This window comes from Lutra lutra, chromosome X (assembly GCF_902655055.1).
Source record: "Lutra lutra chromosome X, mLutLut1.2, whole genome shotgun sequence".
Taxonomy (NCBI): domain Eukaryota; kingdom Metazoa; phylum Chordata; class Mammalia; order Carnivora; family Mustelidae; genus Lutra; species Lutra lutra.
The window spans coordinates 36917769-36941207 of record NC_062296.1 but is presented as its reverse complement, the minus strand read 5'-3'; the positions used below and the strand labels follow the sequence as shown (position 1 = coordinate 36941207).

General features: G+C 35.7%; 1 protein-coding gene across 4 annotated transcripts in view; it reads left to right on the top strand.

The window, feature by feature from the left end:
* Positions 1-23439, top strand: part of COL4A5 (collagen type IV alpha 5 chain) — a 231314-nt gene that overhangs the window by 91335 nt on the left and 116540 nt on the right. For all 4 annotated transcript variants that reach the window (XM_047715739.1, XM_047715736.1, XM_047715735.1 and 1 more), the window contains exons 2-3: positions 1974-2033; positions 16758-16847. In XM_047715739.1, coding sequence (XP_047571695.1) covers positions 1974-2033; positions 16758-16847 — 150 coding nt within the window. The remainder of the gene's footprint in view (positions 1-1973; positions 2034-16757; positions 16848-23439) is intronic.

The window sequence follows — 23439 nt, the reverse complement described above, 5'->3', positions numbered from 1 at the left end:
TTGATAATATGCACAATCTAATTCAGTGAATATGAGACCATTGGCAGTCTTTATCTTGTGAATCAGTAGTTTCTAAAATTTGTATGTTTGTACTTTGAAATCTAGAATTCATGCTTGCCCAAAACTAGTAAATATCTTAAATTAACCTCCATTCCTGACACGCTATAATGTAATTTTTCTGTATGGAATTCAGAGAGCAATATGTACTGTCTTTGCATCTTCCACCTGCACCTAACATAACATAGTGGGTGATCAACAAGTATTTGTTGAGTTAGTTTTATATGTTGGAAGGAGCTGTGTCTTATCTGTCTTCAGTGCCTAACAAGTTTTCTGGCCTCTAATCATGCCCAATTCATGTTTGATGAGTAAGTTTGTATAAGTCCATTTACCTTGTGATGTCATTGATGTATAATACTAAAACCAGTGTATAACCTAACCACATATATATCACAAATAATAGCTGCATAACAGACTTTAGATTAGAGCTGTCAGGAGCATTTTTTACTGGAACAGCATCTTGCAGTGTAAGAGATTAATTCCCAACCTCAAGCCATTGTTGTTTGCTTTTATCAGGAAAAGAAGTTCGAACGTGTGGCTGGCTTCTAATTACAGCTGAGTGTGAGTGGGTTAGGAGTTATGAGTAGAAGGATGAGGTCAGTAGTTTGATAAGGAAATGGGAAAATATGCTTGTAGTGGTTGGAGTAAAGGAACACAGGGAATGTTAGGAAGGAGGCTAAGGTATTTTTAAGTCATGGTCTTTCAAGACTAAGCATTGATACACATTACTTGGTATTTACATCACATAAAAGTTTCTGTTATTTAATGAGAAGCATACCACTGTATTGTACATAAATGGTGAGCTATCTACATATGTTAACTAATTATGATTTAGGAAGTTCAGCTTTATGCCAGGGTATAGGGTAGATCTGGATGGCAGAAGTCATCTACTGTCTTGTTCTATTATGGGTTCTTATTTTATTTTATTTATTTATTATTTTTATTTTATTTGACAGACAGAGATATAGTGAGAGAGGGAACACAAGCAGAAGGAGTGGGAGAGAGCAAAGCAGGCCTCCTGCCAAGCAAGGAGCCTAATGCTGGGCTTTGATCCCGTGACCCTGGGACCTTGACCTGAGCCAAAGGCAGATTCTTAATGACTAAGCTACCCAAGCACCCATATTTTATTTTATTTTTTAAAGATTATTGTCTTCCATCCAATGTAGGGCTCAAACTCACAATCTCAAGATCAAGAGTCGCTCTACTAACTAACTGAGCCAGCCAGGTACCCCTCTTACCGGTTCTTATTTTAGAGGAGGATATTTTTCTGGCTTCAAGAACTCAGTTCTTAATATGAGTTAATGAACTTACTAGTAGTGACTCTTTAGAATATCTAGACTGTGGCAACATTGGTGGTAAAACTGTTGGAGTCATTTTGACTGAGCTACTAGTGATGAGACTGAGGGAGCAAATTTTAAAAAGTTGGTAAGAGATAGCATTATGTATTTTAGGCTCTGCGATGGCTCATAAATGCCAAGATACATGCAACTTCAACCAGCAGACATCTTTGGCTAGTTGCCAAGGTCATTGCTAATATAGATTGAGAGGTCATGTCTTCTGTGTGATGTTAGGACAAAACAAGGAGTTCCTAAGAGCTTGGACAAGTGGCAAGTCGTATTACAGGTGAAGTTGTTTGAATTCTTTTTAATTTTTAATATCTTTTAAACAAGATATTTTTCACTTTAAAATTATAACATATGGTCATTGTGGAAAATTCAAATGGAAGTGTGTACCATAAAAGGTGAAAGCTTCCCCAGAGGTAAACCATTATTTGCAGTTTGGTATGTATTCTTCCAGATATTTTTCTGCCATTTGGTTTGTAAGTTTGGATTGCTAAATTTAGTTGAGGGATAAGTCAGAGACTCGTTTTCAGATTCATATTAAATAATTTTCATTCCTTTTTTTCTTCCTTACAGGTTTGCTATGGGTGTTCTCCAGGATCAAAATGTGACTGTAGTGGTGTAAAAGGAGAAAAGGTAAGATTTGAAATGAACCTTTGAAAACTCAGTAAAACCAGTAAAATAGTGTTTTAATGTGTTTTTAAAAAAGAAAACAGGGCTCTACCTCAGCATCTAAGTAAATTAAATGAATTCTACCATACTGCTTATTTTAGATAGCTGTAAGGATTAGATTATATCTCAGGGGTTAGCAAACAGTTTCTGTAAAAGACCACAGAGTAAATATTTTAGGCTTTGTGGGCCACATAAGGTTTCTGTCACACATTTTTCTCTCATTTTTAAAAATAGCCCTTAAGGGTGTTAAAAAATTTCTTAGTTCTTGGATTATACAGAACAGACTTCTTACTGCATTTGGTCTGAGAGCTGCAGTCTGCCTATCTATGATCAATCTTGTTGAACTCACTGACTTAAGATGCAGAAGAAGGGAAAAACACTTAAGAAGGAACCTAGCATCAGGCTACTAATCTGTGTTGGGTATCATGCTAGACAATTTCATATATTTTTATTTGGTTCATGTAAGTTAATGATTGGTGAATCTCTATTTTTATCACACTTTTTCCATATCAGCACCCTTATTGTGTACATGTGGTAAGTACAAAGTAAGTATTGGTGAGAATTAAATAGCATAAACCCAGCCACTCTGAGTCAGTGACTGACAGTGAAGTTAAAAGATTAAGAAGGTATAACGAATTGTGGCCTACAGAGAATTGTGCTAGGAGAAAGAGGTTCGTACTCTAGTCTCCACTCTCTGGGGCTCAAATGTTTTTGAACGAATCAGTGAATATTACTAATTCTATATGATAAAGTTTAGGATAGTATTTCAAGAGCATATTCCATTTACGGATACAGAAGGTCTACTAACATTAAAAATGTTTAAAAGTCCTAGAGTAAAGAAACCTATTTGTTCTCCAGTGCTGTATTTCCAAGCTCCATTTGACTCACTTCTTCCTAACAGAGCTCCTGTTAATAATAATTGACCAGTGTTAAATAGGACACCTATTTAAGTGACATTAGTTTGAGGGGAGTAGTTTTATAGTAAGTGTGTGTTTTCTGTAGTGGTAAAAAGACGAAACGAGATTCATTTCTGATATTGGTAGAGCAACTTTAAAAAAGATTTTATTTATTCATGTGAGAGAGAGAGAGAACACACGTGCTAGCATGAGCCAGGGGTTGGGGGTTAGGGAGAGGGAGAAGCAGATGAAACTGACACCTATGTAATGGCACAGGAGAGTGACCAAAAGCGGGAAAAAAGTAGAGAGGATTCTACCCTAGAAAGAAAGGAAGTCCACTGGGCAAGTTTGCATTTATGGACTTTTCTCCTGAGTGCATCCTTCAGTCTGCATGGCAGAGGATGGCTAGAACCCAGACAAAAAGCCACAGTCTTACTGGCTTAAGAAGTTAAGAAGACAGAGTTGAGGATGCCAGAATGACTGTAAAGTGATGAGAGATATGCTGCAATAGAAGGAGGCACAGAGAGCACAGCCCAAAAATTTACCTGTAAATTCCACCAAAATTCTTGGTTGAATCCTGAACTTTGTATGTATAGGGGAGGATTCATTCAACCCACCAAAAACAATAGCTGGAAGTCTTCAATAACTGAACATAGATTTAACTGCTGTCCATTGAATGTTTTATCAGTTAACTATTTCCAAAAACATAAGTTCAGTACACTTCAGAGGAAGATAAAGAATCTAGGATGACTATAATATACAATGTCTAATTTGCTATTAAAACTTACTAGGTTTAAGGGACGCCTGGGTGGCTCAGTTGGTTAAGCAACTGCCTTCAGCTCAGGTCATGATCCCGGCGCCCTGGGATCGAGTCCCACATCGGGCTCCTTGCTCAGCGGGGAGCCTGCTTCTCCCTCAGCCTCTGCCTGCCATTCTGTCTGCCTGTGCTCATTCTCTCTCTGACAAATAAATAAAATCTTTAAAAAAAAAAAAACTTACTAGGTTTAAGAAGTAACAGGTAAAAGTGATCCATAGTCAAGAAGAAGACTCATGAATGAAAACTAACTCTGAAATAACACAGATGTTAGAATTTATAGACAGATATTTAAACCAATAGGATAAATATATTTGTTGATGTAAAGGGAAATGTGCTCCTATGAGTGAACAAATAGAGAGTCACAACAGAGCACTGGAAACTTAAAAAAATGGGAACTCTAGATTTGAAAAGCAAAATATGAGAAAGAACAATTCACCAGTTAGACTTTTAACAGCAGAATCATGATGATGAAAGAAAGGGTCAGTAAATTTAAAGATGAATCTGAGGAAAGATATAATCTGAAGAAAAAAGAGAATAAAAAGAAAACAAAAGCATAGGGTCTCACTGACCTGTGGGACAGTATTACAGGGTTTAATGCAAAATGTAAATGGAGTCCTGTAACAATGGGAGAGAAGAAAATAGGGGAGAAAAAGGAATAATAATTAAAGGGGCAGTAGTAATGACAAGAATTTCTCACACTTGGTAAAAAATATAAATTTATAGATATAAGAAATTTAGCACACCACAAGCCCAATAAAAATGAAGCTATACCTAGGCACATCATAATGAATCAACTGAAAAAACAGATTTAAAGAAAATCTTGAAAGATGCTAGAGAAAAAATACACATTACATACAGGAGCACTATGATATGAATGATGCCAGACTTCTCATCTGAGAGAATGGATTCTGTACAATAACATAAAAACAATAGAGAGTTGAAAAATCTGCAAACACAGTTGTTATATACAATGAAAATAGAAATAAAGACAAACAAAAAACCAGACTCTTAAATACAGAGAACAAACTGGTGGGTGCCAGAGGGGAGGTTTTGGGGGATGGGTTAAATAAGTGAAGGAGGTAAAGATGTATAAATCTCCAGTTATAAAATAAACAAGTCATGGAGATGAAAAGTACAGCACAGGAAACATAGTCAACAATAATGTAATAAACTTACATGGTGACAGGTGGTGAATACATTTAGGGTGAACACCGAGTAACGTGTAGAATAGTGGAATCAATATATTGTACATTTGAAACTACTATAGCATTGCATGTCAACTATACTTCAATAATAATTTTTAAAAATAAAATAAAGTCAAATTTAAGACATTAATAAAATGAGGTAATTCTTCATCAGCATATCTGCATTAAACGAATATAAAGAAATTTCTTCAGGCTAAAGGGAAATGTGGATTTCCGGGAAGGAATTGAAAGCACTAGAAATGGTGTATATATGGGTAAATATAAAAAATGATATCTTTTTCCCCTCTCTAAATTTATTTACAAGACACAAGACTATTCATTTAATTTTTTTAGTAATTGTACTGAATATTTTATTTCATTTTTTAAGTTTTTATTTTAATTCCATTTAGTTAACATACAGTGTTATATTAGTTTCTGGTGTATAACATGTCCATACATCACACAGTGCTCATCATGATGATTGTAGTCCTTAATCCCCATCACCTATTTCACCCCATCCCCCCACATACCTCCCTTCTGGTAACCGTCAGTTTGTTCTCTGTAGTTAAGAGTCTGTTTCTTGATTTCTCTCTCTTTCTCTTTCTCCGTTGTGTTCATTTGTCTTTTTTCTTAAAGTTGACATATGAGTGAAATCATGGTATTTGTCTTTCCCTGACTTATTTCACTTAGCATTATACTATTCAGCATCATCTGTGTCATTGCAAATGGCAAGATTTCATTCTTTTCATGGCTGAGTAATATTCTATTATATATATACATACACCACCTCTTTATTCATTCATCAACAAGTAGACACATGGGCTGCTTCCATATCTTAGCTATTGTAAATTATGCTGCTATAAACATAGGGGTACATGTATCCCTTTGAATTAGTATTTTTGTATTCCTTTGGTAAATACTCAGTAGTGTGATTGCTGGATCATAGGGTAGCTCTATATTTAACTTTTTGAGGAACCTCCATACTGTTTTCCAGAGTGGCTGCACCAGTTTACATTCCCACCAATAATGCAAGAGGGTTCCTTTTTCTCCACATCTTTGCCAATACCTGTTGTTTCATGTGCTGTTGATTTTAACCATTCTGATAGGTGTGAGATGATAGCTCATTGTAGTTTTGATTTGCATTTCTCCAATGGTAAGTAATGATGAACATATTTTCATGTGTCTTTTGGCCATCTGGATGTCTTTGGAGAAGAGTCTGTTCATGTCTTCTAACCATTTAAAAAAAATCAGCTAATTTTATTTATCTTATTTTTTTCATCCCCACAAGAGTCCTTTTTAATACCTATCACCAGCAACTCTCGTTTGTTCTCTTAACTGTACAGTCCCTATGGTTTGCCTCCCTCTCTGTTTTTTTTTCCTCATTTTATTTTTCCTTCCCTTCCCCTATTCATCTCTTTTGTTTCTTAAATTCCACATATGAGTGAAATAATATATTTATTTGTCTTTCTCTGACTTACCTCACTTGGCATTATACTCTCTAGTTCCATCCATGGTTGTTACAAATAGCAAGATTTCATTCTTTTTGATGGTTGAGTGATATCCCATGGTATATATGCCACATCTTCTTTGTCCATTCGTCAGTTGATGGACATTTGTGCTCTTTCCATAATTTTGCTGTTGTTGATAGTATTGCTATAAACATTGGGGGGTGTGTGCCCCCTTCGAATCAGCACTTTTGTATCTTTCTGTAAATACCCAGTAGTGCAATTGCAGGGTCATAGAGTAGCTCTATTTTTAACTTCTTGAGGAACCTCCATACTGTTTTCCAGAGTAGCTGCACCAGCTTGTGTTCCCACCACATTGTAAGAGGGTTCCCCTTTCTCTGCATACTTGCCAACATCTGTTGCTTCCTGAGTTGTTAATTTTAGCCATTCTGACGGTCATTGTGGTTTTGATTTGTATTTCCCTGATGATGAGTGATATTGAGCATTTTTACATGTGTCTGTTAGCAATTTGTATGTCATATTTGGAGAAATGTCTATCCATGTCTTCTGCCCATTTCTTAACTGTATTATTTATTTTTTGGATGTTGATTTTGATGTGTTCTTTACAGATTCTAGATTCTAGCCCTTTATCCTGCATGTCATTTGCACATACCTTCTCCCATCCACCAGTTATCTTTTAGTTTTATTGATTGTTTCCTTCAATGTACAGAAGCTTTTTATCTTGATGAAATCCCAGTAGTTCATTTTCACTTTTGTTTCCCTTGCCTCTGGAGATGTGCCTAGTAAGATGTTGCTGCAGCCATGGTCAAAGAGTTGCTGCCTGTTTTTTCCTCTACGATTTTGATGGTTTCCTCTCTTACATTTAGGTCTTTCATCCATTTTGAATTTATTTTTGTGTAGGGTATAAGAAAATGGTCTAGTTTCATCACATCATTGTCGTTTCCCCAACACCACTTGTTGAAGAGATTGACTTTTTCCAATTGGATATTCTTTACTGTTTTGTTAAAGATTAACTGGCCATATAGTTGTGGGTTTATTTATGAGTTTTCTGTTCTGTGCTATTGATTTATGTGTCTATTTTTGTGCCAATATCGTACTGTTTTGACTACGTAGCTTTGTAATATAATTTGAAGTCTGGAATTGTGATGCCTCCAGCTTTTTCTTTTTCAAGATTACTTTGGCTATTTGGGCTCTTGTGTGATGGATAGAAGATTGTCGAAAGCATAGCATGAGAGCTTCAAAATACATGAAGCAAAAGTGACAGAATTAAAGGGACAAATAGACAAATCCACAATCATAGTTGATAGATCCTAATACACCTATCTTAGTCATTGACAGAACAACTAGGAAAAAAAATCAGTAAAGGCATAGACGACTTGAATTCCATTATTAACAACCTAGAACTAATTGACATATATGAAGTCCTACATCCAATTATAGAATGTTTTTTTTTTCCCCAAAGGCAGATGGAATTTCTCCATGATAGGCCATATGATGTGCCATAAAATGAGGCCCTATTAATTCCAAAAGATTGAAAACATAAGTATATATTCTCTGACTACATGGAATGAATATGAAATCAATAATAATAAGATACGTAGAAAATTCCCTACTATTTGGAAGTTAGCAAACACTATTCTAAGTAACTGATAGACCAAAGAAGAAATCACAAGGAAAATTAGAAAATATATCAAGTTGCATAATGATTAAACTGCAGTGTTAAGAATTGTAGGATGGAGTTAAAGCAGGACTTAGTGGGAAATAACTTTAAATACCTATGTTAGAAAAGAAGAAAGCTTTAAAATTACTGACCTACATTTTCCACTTAAGAACCTGGAAAAGGACAAGTAAATCAAATTTAAAATAGGGAAAAGAAGGAAATACACAATAGAGTACACAATTCTAAGACAGTATAAAACTATAGTAAACATAATTGTGTGTTAATAGCAAAGAAAGAGACATATAGATGAATGGAACAGAATAAAATTCCATAAATAGACCCACAGATATGTAATGAATTGATTTTTTTTTTTTTTTTTTTTTTTTACAAAAGTGCAAAGGCAGTTAGGTAGAGAAAAGATAGTCTTTCAACAAATAGTACTGGAATAATTAGACGTGCATATGCACAAAAATGGACTTTGGCTCATTGCTTGCACGATATATAAAAATTAACTCACAGTGGATTGTAGAAAAACTTAAATCTGGGGGTGCCTGGGTGGCTCAGTCATTAAGCAGCTGCCTTCGGCTCACGTCATGATCCCAGGGTTCTGGGATCCAGCCCCACATTGGGCTCTCTGCTCTGTGGGAAGCCTGATTCTCCCTCTCCCACTCCCCCTGCTTGTGTTTCCCCTCTCGCTGTGTCTCTCTCTGTCAAATAAATAAATAAAATCTTTAAACAAAACAATACAAAACAAAACTCCTAAATCTAGACATATTTTAGAAGAAAACATAGGAGAAAATCCTTATGATCTGGGTTAGGCAGATATTTCTTAGGATACCAAAAACATAATCCATCAAGGAAAAGGTTGATATCTTGGAACACTGAAAAGATAAAGTAAAATTAAAAAAAAAAAAGAAACAGTTGGTAAATTGTATTTCATCAAAATTAAGAAATTATTCTTTTTTGAAGACATTGTTCAGAGAATGAAAAGACAACCCACAGTCTAGGAAAAAAATATTTGCAAATCACATATCGCATAAAGAGTCTTATATATAGATTATGTAAAGGAATTTCAAAACTCATTAATAAAACAACCCCCAAAATAAAATTAAATTAGAAACAAAGTAGCAAAAGATTTTAAGTTACTTCATAAACTAAGATATGTAGATGGCAAATAAATGCATGAAAAGTTACTCAGCATTATTAATTAGGGAAATGCATAATAAAACCATAATAATATACCGCTATAAACCTACTAGAATGGCTAAATATTAAAATATATCCATACTAAGCATAGATGAGGATGGTGAGCAACTGGAACTCTTATAGATTGCTGGTGCAAATAGAAGATGAAGCAAACCCTTAGGAAAAGTTTGACAGTTTCTTTAAAAGGTAAGTGTAAACCTATCAGATGACTGTCCTTTCCTAGACATTTACCTATGAGAATTAAAAGCATATGTCTGTGTATGAGTAGTACATGAGTTCATGGTAGCTTTATTTGTAATAACCAGAAACAGGAAACAACCCAATTACTATTAACAGGCGGGTGAATCAACAAATCATAATACATTTATACAGTGAATACTACTCAGCAATAAAAAGGAAAGCGCTATTGACATATACCATAACATGTCTAAATCTGAAATAATTATGCTGAATGAAAAGTTAGAAGAGTACATTCTATATAAGTCCATGTATATGAAATTCTAGAAAAAGAAAATTAACTTATAGTGACAGAAAGTAAGTCAGTCATCACCTGGGGGGAATGAGTGGAGGCATGAAGAAAATATTATAAAAGGGAACACAAATTTTTTTAAATATTTTATATATATTCATGTTCATTTCAATATTATATTTAATTAAAGACTTAATTTTTTAGAGTGGTTTTAGGTTCAGAGCAAAGTTGAAAGAAATATATAGAGATTTTGCATATACCTCGAGCCCCACACATGCATACATGCATAGCTTCCCTGACTATCGACATCCCCACCAGAGTGGTACGTTTGTTGCAATTGATGAACCTACATTGATGCATCATTATCACCCAAAGTTTGTAATTTGGCTTAGAGTTCACTCTTGGTGTTGAACATTCTGTGGATTTTGGCAAATGTATAATGAATGACATGTATTCATCATTATATTATCATATGAGTATTTTCATTGCCCTAAAAATCTTTTGTCCTCTACCTGTTCATCTGTCACTCTCATCCCTGGCAACCACTGATCTTTTTACAGTCTCCAAAATTTTGTCTTTTCCAGAATATCATATAGTTGGAGTGTGCAGTCCTTTCAGATGGAATTTTTTTTCACTTACTAATATGTATTTGAAGTTCCTCCATGTCTTTTCATTACTTAATTGTTCATTTCTTTTTAGTGCTGAGTGATATTCCATTGTCTGGATGTACCAGTTTGTTTGCTTGTTCATCTACTAAAAGACATGTTAGTTGCTTCCAAGTTTTGGTAATGTTGAATAAAGCTGCTATAAGCATGCATTTGTGGGGTGTGTGTGAGAGAGAGAGAGAGAGACAGAGAGAGAGAGAGAGAATATGTTTGAAACTCCTTTGGGTAAATACCAAGAAACATTGGTGGATCATATGAGTATATTTAGTTTTGTAAGAAACCGCCAAATTGTCTTCCAAAGTAGCTGTATCATTTTGCCTTCCTACTGGCAATGAACGAGGAGGGTCCCTGTTGCTCCACATCTTTGGCCCTATATTTGGTGTTGTCAGAGTTTTAAATTTTGGCCATTCTAATGGATGTGTAGTGGTATGTAATTGTTTTAATTTGCATTTCCCTGATGACATATTAGATGGAACATCTTTTCATATGCTTATTTGCCATCTGTATATCTTCTTTGGTGAGGTATCTGTTAAAGTCTTTGGCCCATTTTTAAATCAGGTTGTTTGTTTTCTTATTGTTGAGTTTTAAGAGTTCCTTGTATATTTCAGATAATAGTTCTTTACCAGATGTGTCTTTTGCAAATATTTTCTCCCAGTCTGTAGCTTGTCTCCTCATTCCAATTACACTTTAACAGAGCAAAAGTTTTTACTTTTAATGAAGTCCAACTTAATCAGTTATTTCTTTCATAGATTATGTCTTTGCTGTATCTGAAAAATTATCACCATACCCAAGGTCATCTAAATTTTCTCCTGTGCTGTCTTCTAGGAGTTTTATAGTTTTGTATTTAGGTCTATGATCCATTTTGAGTTGATTTTTAGGAGAAGTGTGAGGTCTCTGTCTAGATTCTTTTTTTTTTTAACATATAGATGTCTAGTTGAGCAACATTTGTTGGAAAGATAAGGGAATTTTTGTGAGTGATGGATATGTTCATTATTTTGATTGTTACATATGTGAAAATAATTTCAAATTGTATACTTTAAATATGTCATATTTATTGTATGTTAATTATACCTCAATAAAACTGTTTTGGAACAGTAAGTTTAACATACAAATAGTAAAATATATCAATTCTGCCAAAGAAATGTGTCCAAGTGCATACTGCTAAAAACAAAACTTGCTACACTCCTGATGACAAGAAACATATCAGATAAAGGGCTAGTATCCAAGATCTGTAAAGAACTTCTCAAACTCAACACCCCCAAAAAACAAATAATCCAGTCACGAAAATGGGCAGAAGACATGAATAGACTTTTTTCCAAAGAAGACATCCAAATGGCCAACCAATGCATGAAAAGATGCTCTACATCACTCAGCATCAGGGATGTACAAATCAGAACCACAATGAGATGGCACCTCACACCTCACACCAGTCAGAATGGCTAAAATTCACAACTCAGGAAGAAACAAACCTTGGCAAGGATGTGGAGAAAAGGGAACCCTCTTACACTGTTGGTGGGAATGTACGCGGGTACAGCCACTCTGGAAAACAGTATGGAGATTCCTCAAGAAGTTAAAAATTGAGCTACCCTATGACCCAACAATTGCACTGCTATTTACCCCAATAATATGAATGTAGTGATCCAAAGGGGCACCTGCAACCCAATGTTTATAGCAGCAATGTCCACAGTAGCCAAACTATGGAAAGAGCCTAGATTTCCATCAACAGATGAATGAATAAAGAAGATGGGACACACACACACACACACACACACACACACACATTCATATACATATACACACAATGGAATATTACTCAGCCATCAGAAAGGATGAATACTTACCATTGACATGGATGGAACTGGAGGGTATTATGCTGAGTGAAAAGTCAATTATTGAAAGGCAATTATCATATGGTTTGGTTTCACTCATGTGGAATATAAGAAACAGGGCAGAGGGTCATGGGGAAGGGAGGAAAAACTGAATGCAAAGTCTTCAGAGAGGGAGACAAACCACAAAATATTCTTAACTCTAGGAAACAAACTGAGGGTTGCTGGAGGGGAGGTGGGTGGGGGATGGGGTAATTGGGTGAGGGGGTTAAAGAGGGCATGTGATGTACACCCACACTATGAGCACCAGGTGTTACATGCAACTGGTGAATTACTGAACACTGCATTTGAAACTAATGACACACTATATTTTGGCTAATTGAATTTAAATAAAAATTTAAAAAAAGAAAATAACCAGCTGACAACTTATAAAATTCCTGTTACATAGATAGTAACTATGCTTATCATGGTGAACATAGCTTAATGTATAGAATGTCAAATCACTGTGCACACCTGAAAATGGTATAACATTGTATGTCAACTATACTTCAATAGAAATTATGAAGTAAAATACAATTCATGTCACACTCAAACATTACCTAAACAAGGTGTTCTCCTCTACCAGTGGCATTAGCATCTATTGGGAGCTTGTTAGAAATGCAGGTTTCCTAGGCTCCATAGGAGACCTACTGAATCTACCTCTAACCAGGTAATCTGTGTTTTAATGAGTTGATCAAGCAGTTTTGATGCAAGCTGAAGTTTGAGATCATCTGACCTAAATTATCATCATTTAGCACTTGTCAAAGGTCAATATTCTTGTTCTCCTGATTATATACATCAAATATTTCTTTGTACTATATAATTACAAAAACATAGAAATTACTCAAAAAGAAGACAAAATGGCCCATAATTGCATTTTTTAGTTAATAATTGTTTTCATTTGTCCATTAATGGTATTGCCTTGCCCATATGTTTGTATTACAATTTTGCAATATTATAATCCAAAAACAATTTTAATTTCAATGGTCATTATAGCAGTTTGTCCCCCTGTTTATTTTTTCTATCTTCAGAAATCCAGTGTTTTTCCTGTTAATTTTGTATGTTTCTTGAGAAACCATTCTTAAAAATATTTTTTCATTTCCATGATCAGGTAAATTTCTTATTGTGATTATAAAGTGCCCTTCCTGTAAAACTGAAACACTTTTATGGGCACCTTTGACTGACAAAGTACATTTTCTTTCTAAGTAAATCAGCTTGTTATTCTTCTTAATACTAGCTTGTGGTATATAAAAGAGCTTTAGCACAAAAAGTTATCCTTTGTATAATTTCCCCTAACCCTAGCTTATACTTTTTCTGTATTTGGGGCAAAAACATTGCCCATAAGTGTTATATAATCCATTAAGGAAATTCATTCATAGAATGGATATTTTCTGGATATTTGTTCTATTGGTTACTAAGAATGCAGTGATGGGGGGCGCCTGGGTGGCTCAGTGGGTTAAAGCCTCTGCCTTTGGCTCAGGTCATGATCCCAGGGGGTCCTGGGATAGAGCCCTGCATCGGGCTCTCTGCTCAGCAGATATCCTGCTTCCTCCTCTCTTTCTGCCTGTCTCTTTGCCTACTTGTGACCTCTGTCTGTCGAATAAATAAATAAATAATCCTTTAAAAAAAAAAAGAATGCAGTGATGGAAATAGCATGATCAATTAGATGAAGGGGTAATGGAAAGAGTAGAGTCAAGATTATTACAAATTAGTGGTCAACATTGTGCTATTTCCTGGAACAGGGAAGATGGTAGAAAGATAATGAACTCAGTGTTTTTTATATTAAATTTGCTCTTGGGAAAATTACACAATTTTTCTGTGTCCCAATTCTTCATCTGTAGAATTGAAATAATGGTGGTATTTACCTCATGTTTTCACTGGGAGAATTAAATAAATAAAACCTGGGAACACTTTAGAATAGCTCGATACATGTTGTTATCATTATTGTTGAGTTTTATGTCCCTGTGAGATATTCAAGTGGAGATATTTAAAACAGTTGGCCCTGTGAGCTTAACTTTTAGGGGAAAAAAAATGTGTGGATATTTGAGATCTCCTGGGGAAAGAGAGAGAAGGGTCAAAAAGGGAATCCAGAGTAGTAGCAATATATAAGGGATAGGCAGAGAGAGATTACTCCACAATGAAAAGTAAGAGTAGTTTTTAATTTAAATATGGGCAGGCAGCATAAGCTAATTTTTTTTTTAAAAGAAGCTTGGCCTTCACAAATAGACGTACTATTGCCATTTTCTATGTGAATGTTAGCAAATTATAGTAAACTGTAGATTAGTTTTAAGGACTGAATGATTGCCTTGCCACCAGTAGCAAAGGCAGGCAAATAGCAAATGTGAACCTTTCATACCATCTGTGGGAATTAGATAGAAGACCCTCCCTCACCCCACCTCATGGCAGGCTTCTGTAGCTTCTATTGCCGGAAACTTTCTACCTTTTTAAGGCTGGGGATTGTTCTTGAAATTCTTTTTGCTACTGTACATTAGGTGCCCTTCTCTCTTCCTTGGTATAATACTGCTCAGTCAGCTAGATAGGAACACAACATTATTTAACTGTAGTATCAGGAGATTTTGGGTATATAGTTATGTTAATACACACACAAGCTTTTTAGCACTCTCCACTTTCAATTTCTGGTTTATTCCTCTCTTGTGTATAGCCCAAATAGCAGTTTTGCTTCTTAAAAAATAGCTCTCTTCAAGCATTATCCTCAAGTTTTGGCAGAGAGATGTTTTAAATACTAGTGGAGATCCCAGAATGTAGCTATGTTTTCCACTTACAGAAATCTACTTGAACTAGATTTTTTTTCCCTTTTAGCTTCCTTTCTGACTTGCACTTGCAATCGCATTTCTACTACCAACTCTCCCAAAGATGGACTATGTAACAATTTGAGACAATCCAGCTCTAGAAATTTTGAACCTTTTATTTTTTTTCCCTTTTGCTCTATTTCCCTCAAAATAATTGATGAGGTTGATTAATACTAAATTATCATAATTATATGGCTAATTAAAATAACAAATATATTTATAGAAAATAAAGAGAGAGAAAACATGTTAACATGTCAATAGTAAGTATTGCCAAAACTATAGGAATGTTTAGACCTACCATTAATTGGCTAACATTTGCTTCATTGCCTTTGTCACTGGGAGTGGAAACTGACCAGAATAGCCTCTTCATAGTACTTATATTTATTGTGAGTCAGCATAACAAAGAACTATTTAATACAAAATTATCTAAGTTATCTAGACTAAACTTAGTACTTACCACACACACATTCCCTCCCACACACACACACTGAGGGTGTAATAAAAATCTACCCTACCTTAACCTCTAGGAGTATGTGCCTCCAATGGTCCATTAGTCAGTTGCCTTATGGATGCTTTCTCTTTCTCAGACAGCTGTCTAGGCTGTCACTGTGGATAGGATCTGGTGAAAGGGTTCCTAGAATGAGGTCCAGAGCCCCTGGCCAGAGACTCAGCCTTCAAGCCTTAGAAAAGTAGAGGAACTATTTGCAGCTCTGCAGTTGGGAGCACAAGCCTTGGAGCTGTGAGCCCTCAGGGTTCTTAAACTTAATAGTGACGAGTTTGCTTTCTATGGTTGGATCTCCTAGGGGTTTCAGGGCTCACACTCTTTCCATAATTGGCTATATGCAAGTTAACTAACTGTAATATGTTGATATAATGATATATTAGTATAGATGGCAGCTCTATATGCCTACCTGTCTGTGCAGATATGCATATCAGGCAACACTGTATAGATGCTGATCAAATGTAGGAAACCTCACTAGTAGGTTGGGAGCCCTTCTGTGCTGGTGTTGATAAGTGCTGTGGTCAGAACTGAGACTTGAGTTCAGTTCAATTAGTAATTCTGAGTAGAGGAAAACAGGTATATGTTTTTTGTTCTTCTATAATGACCATGTATTCCTTTTTGTATTAATTTTACAACTAGAAGAAATATAAAATTTTTAATGTTCTAGAGCCCTTTTCTGACTAATTTATCTCATCAGCTAATGAATTTCTATTCTGGATAATCCTGCAACTGCCCTACTCTGGAATAAATCTGAAAACTTTTCAGATGGTTTTTTTTTTTTACACTTCTTCATCCCTGTACCATACTTATTTTATGAATCCCCTACAGACCAGTTTCCTGGATTTATTGCTATCTTCCTTGTTAAACTCTTGATGTCAATATATTTAAACTTTACCTCATCTCTGATATGCTTTTTAGTTTTATAAGAAAGCAAGAGACTACATTACAATATATGATATAAATTCAGAATGGTTTATGGTTTTCCACTTACATCTTGTAGGTTTTCCCATGTTAGTAGATATTATGATTTTAGTATCATTAAATTAACATTCTCTAGTCTTTTGGTTCTTTTTAATCTCAACCATACTCATGCTTGAAAATTCACAAATAACTTCATCACAAATAATATTCACTTTGTTCATTTGCAGGGGGAGAGAGGATTTCCAGGTTTGGAAGGCCATCCAGGTTTGCCTGGATTTCCAGGTCCTGAAGGGCCTCCAGGGCCTCGGGGACAAAAGGTATGTGTCAGGTTGCCAACCAGTAATACTAGAGGCATGAAGCCACCTTTAATGTGGGACTAGGTGTCAAATCAACTAAGAACTTACTGGATTTTAGCCAGAAATTAGTGTCTAAATAAAACAATAGAATAACTAAGAGTCTGTATTTTATTGTTGGTTTAAAAAACCTGAATATTACTGCCATATTCAGATGTTTTTGGAAGATGCTGTTAATTGGATGTGGTTATTGAGATCCTTAACAAAAATTAAGTTTTGTCAGGAGCTCAGCTTACTTGGAGAGCTAAACTGCCAGGTGTCAGAGTAGCTGATTAAGAAATCAAGCCAAAATGAAAGAAACCATCAAGCCTTTTACTGTGGCAGTGTAATAAGCAAAATGTTTAACCAGCAAAAGCGCCAGCTTCCCCACTGTTCCATTTTTCCCCTTGAAACAGTACCAGTGAGGACCTCGTCTTTGTTGGCCAGCAGGAAGTTAAGGGCTGTGCTGTTATCTAACACCGTTTGGGCCAAGGAATTGAGGCTAGTCCGTTCTGCTGCTAAAACTGAAGTAGTTTCATTAATGAGTTAAGTAAAGGTCAAAGACAGGTTGCACACACATTTTTGGAATTGAATGATCCTGAGTGGGAAAAGTTGCCTGGAGAAGACACATGAGCATAATCGCTAATACAACATGTCAGTTCTCAGGAACCAGAGTACCTGGTTTTGGAATTCTCCTCTTTCTCTCTTTAGTTTGATATGCTCAGTAGGAGGGGCTGTCTTGAATATGTGACAGTCTCTTACCAATGCCCCATGTGTACATGTTATATTGGTAGGAATGTTGAAGGCCTGACTTTTAGAAAAGAAATAATACCCCAGGGGAGACACATATACAGTGCTTGGTAGTAGGGGTCAGTGAGCCAGAAGTCCCTTCTGGTGTGTAGAGTACTTGAGTAGAATTGGAAAAATTTGTGTAGGGTGAGCACAGTTATGGGGAGTAGGAGGCCGCCACTACTGAGGTCAAAATAGGCCCAGCGGCACATCCCTCTTCCTTTTTCCCAGATGCTTCAGTGAATCCCATCTCAGAAAGCAGCAATATTACTTGTGAGGAGGCATTTTGTTTCTGTACTCTCAGAGTCCAACTGTGGGAACATCAGGTCCAGTGTAATAAGGTTGGGGTATCTGATGTGCTAAAAAGTTCAGTGTTGAGAGAAATGTCCATTTGTTATATTCAGTGGCACGGCAGTAAGGTATTTATCTATGGAATTGAATGGTGGGTGACATACTCAGCAGTTTATCAAATTCAGACTGGTGGCAGTTTCCTGGGACAGGTATAGCAGTGAATTTGGTGAGGTACAAGTCACATAGGCTATTCCGTGGGAGAGAAAGATATGAGGATAGATCCATATAGCCTTTCTGTCCTGTACCCAGGCTCATGGATCCAAAGGTGCCGTTGTCCTATCCACACTGACTGCAACACAGGTAGTCGCTCCTCTACCATTAGTGAGGATAGCATCTTATGTGCATGTTAAGATAGGGAATGGGAAGAGAGCATAGTGAATATTAAGATTCGGAGAAGTTCCTGGGTTTTCTAAAAATACTTCTTTCGGTTGATTTTCCTTTACCTTCTGTATTAGGTACACTGGTGAACTGACAATGAAAGGGCCAGTTCTGTTCATTTGCCTAGAAAGGAAAAGTAGTCTAAAAGCCTTTTTTTTTCCCTAATCTTATTTCACGTAATAGTGGTACATTATGTTACTAGAGTATTGAGATGAAATGGATACTCATCAGGTAGTCTTTCCAATAAAGGAGGAAATTAATTTAAATACATAAGTACTTTTTTTTTTTTTAAAGATTTTATTTATTTATTTGACAGAGAGATCACAAGCAGGCAGAGAGGCAGGCAGAGAGAGAGGAGGAAGCAGGCTCCCTGCTGAGCAGAGAGCCCGATGCGGGGCTCAATCCCAGGACTCTGAGATCATGACCTGAGCCGAAGGCAGCGGCTTAACCCACTGAGCCACCCAGGCGCCCCCATAAGTACTTTTAAACACTTAACTATATCAGAGCGTAGATTGGGGGTGTGTGCTTGGGCATGACCTCTGAGGAGGTGACAGTACATCATGGTAGTTTTGTTAGATTCAAGAGCAGAAGGGACCAGTGCTGAATTTCCTGAGTGGAACTTTATGTATGTGAAGGAAAAAGCAAGACTCTAAATGACTGCATAGAAGTTAAGTAGATGGAACACTTAACAGAATTTCTTAGGGCTAATGAAGTGTAAAAACAGCAGAATGTTTCCTGTGTACCCAGGAGTGGCACAGAAATAGCAGAGAGAACTGAAAGAGTCAAGTGGTTGGAACTGAGCACCAAGTCAGCAGTAATCCATACATACTACTGTGTGGGACATCTCAGTAATTCCAGCTTGGATGGGGATTGTCCCACCCTTCAACAACTTGGAGCTCCCTACATTCTCCATAATTTAGGCACAGCATTACGAAAATGAGGTGGGGACTTCAATCAACTGAGGTTAAATTTCAGTCATGTTAGTGAAGTGCATGCTTTGAAATAGAAATTAAGCTGAACCATAGGAAAATGAAGTGACTTTTCTTGCACCTGAGTTTGCCCAGGAATAGGGGCTAAGTTTCTTGTGTACCATGCTTATTGAGAGGTAGCACTTTTAATAAAGATTTGTGGCAGCTTAAAAAAAGTTAACTACATCCGAATCCCTTTGAAATAGTGTAGCATTAACTAGAACTATTGTACAATAGTACAATAATTTTTTAAAGGTGTGGTGGTATGCATTTTAGATTTAGAAAGTAGCCCAATATTTTGCTGTGATTCCATTTTAATATCTGTATAATGAGAAGGCTATACTGCTTTCTAAACTTTTGGGATTCTTTTTTTTTTTAAAGATTGTATTTATTTATTTGACAGAGAGATCACAAGTAGGCAGAGAGGCAGGCAGAGAGAGAGGAAGGGAAGCAGGCTCCCCACTGTGCAGAGAGCCTGATGCGGGGCTCGATCCCAGGACCCTGGGATCATGACCTGAGCTGAATGCAGAGGCTTAACCCACTGAGCCATCCAGGCGCCCCAACTTTTGGGATTCTAAATTTGAAACACTTTGTGACTCTACCACCACTATGACTTCATGCTTCCCAGCATAGCTGAATTTATACTTGTTATGTGATTCAGTGTTCTAGTATGTGCATATATATATTAACATATATGCCCAGTCAAAAATTTCATAGGATTGTTCTTTAATCTTTATATTCTTATATATGAAAGTAAAGATACATTAAACAAATACATAAATAGGAATGTATAGATATAATTTTCCAAAGGATTTCTGTATTCTTAAAAATAAAATTTAATTAATTTTTGATAGATAATATATTCAGTTTATTGAAAATAAATTAACATAATATAAGAAGGTACATAGTGAAAAATATTTCTTTTCCACCTATGAACATTAGCCACTGAGTTTTACATATCCCTAATAGGTACCAATTTCTAATACTTTCTTGTGAATATATTCAGTGGTTTTTATGGATATGCATACAGATACAAATATATACATGCACACACATGCTCATATACACACAGACACACTTTTACCTCCCTTTGTTTATAAAGTGGTAGCATAGTCAACATGTTTGACCTTTGTTTTTCATGTAAAACACATTGTAGATACCTCATATCAGTATACACAGAACCTTCCCATTATCTTTTATAACTGCATTATATTCCGTTGTGTATATAAACCATAATTTTTTAAGCCAGTCTGCTATTTATGATCAGTTACATAATTTTCAGGTATTTTCTTCTACAAACAGTGCTACTAAGATGTACAATTTTAATAGACTTCTTTCCCCCATGAGGGATTATCTCTTTACTAGAAATTATATTGCTAGCTCAGAGGGTACTTGTTTTTATGTATTTTTATGGATACTGCCAAATTGCCCCACAAGAAGTTGTAGGATTTATCCTTGGTTCAGCAATATACAAGAAGAGCAATTTCCTTATACCTTATACCTTATACCCACCTGTATCATGAAATTCAGCTTTTTGTCAATCAGATTAAAAATGAATGGTCTCTTAATGCTTTTGCATTTCTCTTATTAAAAGTGAGATTAAGCTTTATTCATAGGTCAAATAATCAGTTGTGTTTTCTGTGAACTGTCTTCTATGAACTTTCATTTGCCCATTTTTCTATAGCATTCTTGGGGGATTTATGTGTTAATGAGCTATTTATATACTAGGGTGATTACCTTTTGTCTGTGTTGTGAGTTACAGTTATTTCCCCTACTTTGTCATATCTTTGCTGAGTATGTGCCCGTGTTTGTGCATGTGTGTGTGTGTATTTATGTGTGTCTGTGCATTTCTCAGGGGTCCTTTGTGGCTTTTGGATTTGAGTAGGAAATGCCTTTCCCACTGAAAGATTATAAAATAATTTTCCCATTTTTTCTTCTAGTATTTTAATAGTTTCATTTCTTCATGTAAATATCTATTTCTAATTCATTCTTGTGTGTGGTTTGTTATATAGGTTCCACCTATATTTTTTTTCCAGATGTCCTCACAAATGTATCTCAGTGTAAATTTCCCCATTGATTTGCCGTGTGGCTTTCAGTATAAACCAAATTCACATGAATATATGGACTTGTTTTTAGACCTTCCATACTCTTTCAATGATATGCTTTTTCAAATATCAGAACAAAACTATTTTAATTATTGATGTATTATGCTGTATTTTTGTATCTGACAAGGCCAGTTTCCCCTTACTGTTCGTTTTTTTCTTTTTTCCAGAATGTTCCTCAGTGTCCTTGCTTGTTTATTTTTCCATATAAACTTTAGAGTTGCCTTATTCAGTTTGAAAAAAAACTCATGTTATTTCTATTTTTATTGTGTCAAATTTTAACTAAATTTGTTGAGAATTGACCATTTTTTAATGTTGACTCCTATTATCCAAGAACATGGAATGTCTTTCCATTTATTTTCATCTTCCTTTTTGAACTTCAGAAATGCTTTAAGCTTTTCCTCTTGTGAATCTTATACATTTCTTATTAAGTTTGTTCCTAAATATTTTACCTCTTTTTGCTATTGTAAATTGCATATTTTCTTCCATTATGTTTTCTAACTGGTAGTTAATATTTAAGAAAGCTATTTGTTTTCTCATATTAATTTTATATATAGTTACACAGTTATCTTTCTGAATTACCTTACTGATTATAGTAGTTTTTCATGTAATTTTCTTTGCTTTCCTTGCATGCAATCATATTATTTGCAAATAGTGGTAGTTTTGCCTCATCCTTTCCAATTTTTATACCTCTGTTTTCCTCTTATTTAACCATGTTGGTTAGGACAACCAGCACAGTATTAAGGAATCCTTGTCTTATTTCTGCCCTTAGTGGAAAGACGCAAAAAGATTCATTAAGCAAACAGCCTTCTGGTTGTTTTAAAATAGAATTAGATTTACTTTAATCTCCTTAGAGATACATCTGTTGTGGAAAGAGTTGATTACTAAACTTTCTAAAAAGCAAGGTATAGTAGGCAGAATAATATCTACCCCCTAATGATGTCCATGATGTAATCCCCAGGACTTGTGAATATGTTAGGTTATAGAGACAAGCAAAATTAAGATTGCAGATGGAATTAAACTTCCTATTCAGCTGGTCTTAAAGTAAAGAGATTATTCTGGATTATCTAGGTAGGGCCACTATAATCACAAGGGTCCTTTAAATGTGGAAGAGGGAGGCAGAAGAGTCGGTGTCAGATTGATACAATGTTAGAAAGATTCATTCAACCATTGCTGACTTTGAAGATTGAAGAGGGCCATGAGTTGAGGAATGCTGGCTGCTCTAGAAGCTGGAAAAAAGGAAATGTATTCTCCTCCTAAAACCTCCAAAAAACAACAGGGTTCTGCCACAGAGACCACTGCCATACTTCTGACTTCCAGAACTCTAAGATTGTATTGTTTTAAGCCACTAAGTTTGTAGTAATTTATAACAGTAGCATAAGAAACTAAAACACTAGATAACCTTTGTTCTAAATGAAAATTTTTATGGAAGCCCCACATAAAACATAGAAATAGAGCTGCACTGTTGGAAGGAGGTCCGTGACATAGGCTTAAAGGAACCTCCAGTGGAACCTCTAAGGTTATGAGTTGTGTAATTCAGAAACCACTTGTGTAAAGCAAGATGTCCCAGGTTAATAAAACCTATCTAAAGCCTCAGGTGGTGGCCTACTAGCTGTATACTCCACTGAAATTTTCATCTTTTGGAGTAGAATTAGGTTTTCTTTATTCCATTAAAAAAACTAGTTAATAAAAACTTAATGAGGCAAAACTTAAAATTCTCAGCAATGCAATTGTAATTTAGAAATGGGTACATAGATTAACACAGAGGTGGGCAGACCTCTTTTTCATGGAGTCTACAGAAGAAATTTAGAAAGTCTATGGTTCTTTCTTTCCTGAGCTCTGCCAGTAGAAAGTACCTTATAAAACAAAGCAAAGGTTTAAAACGGCAGACTCAAGAGCAGCACATATTTGAGCTCAGAAATGATGCTATTTGGGGCACCTGGGTGCCTCAGTCATGAAGTGTCTGCCTTCGGCTCAGGTCATGATCCC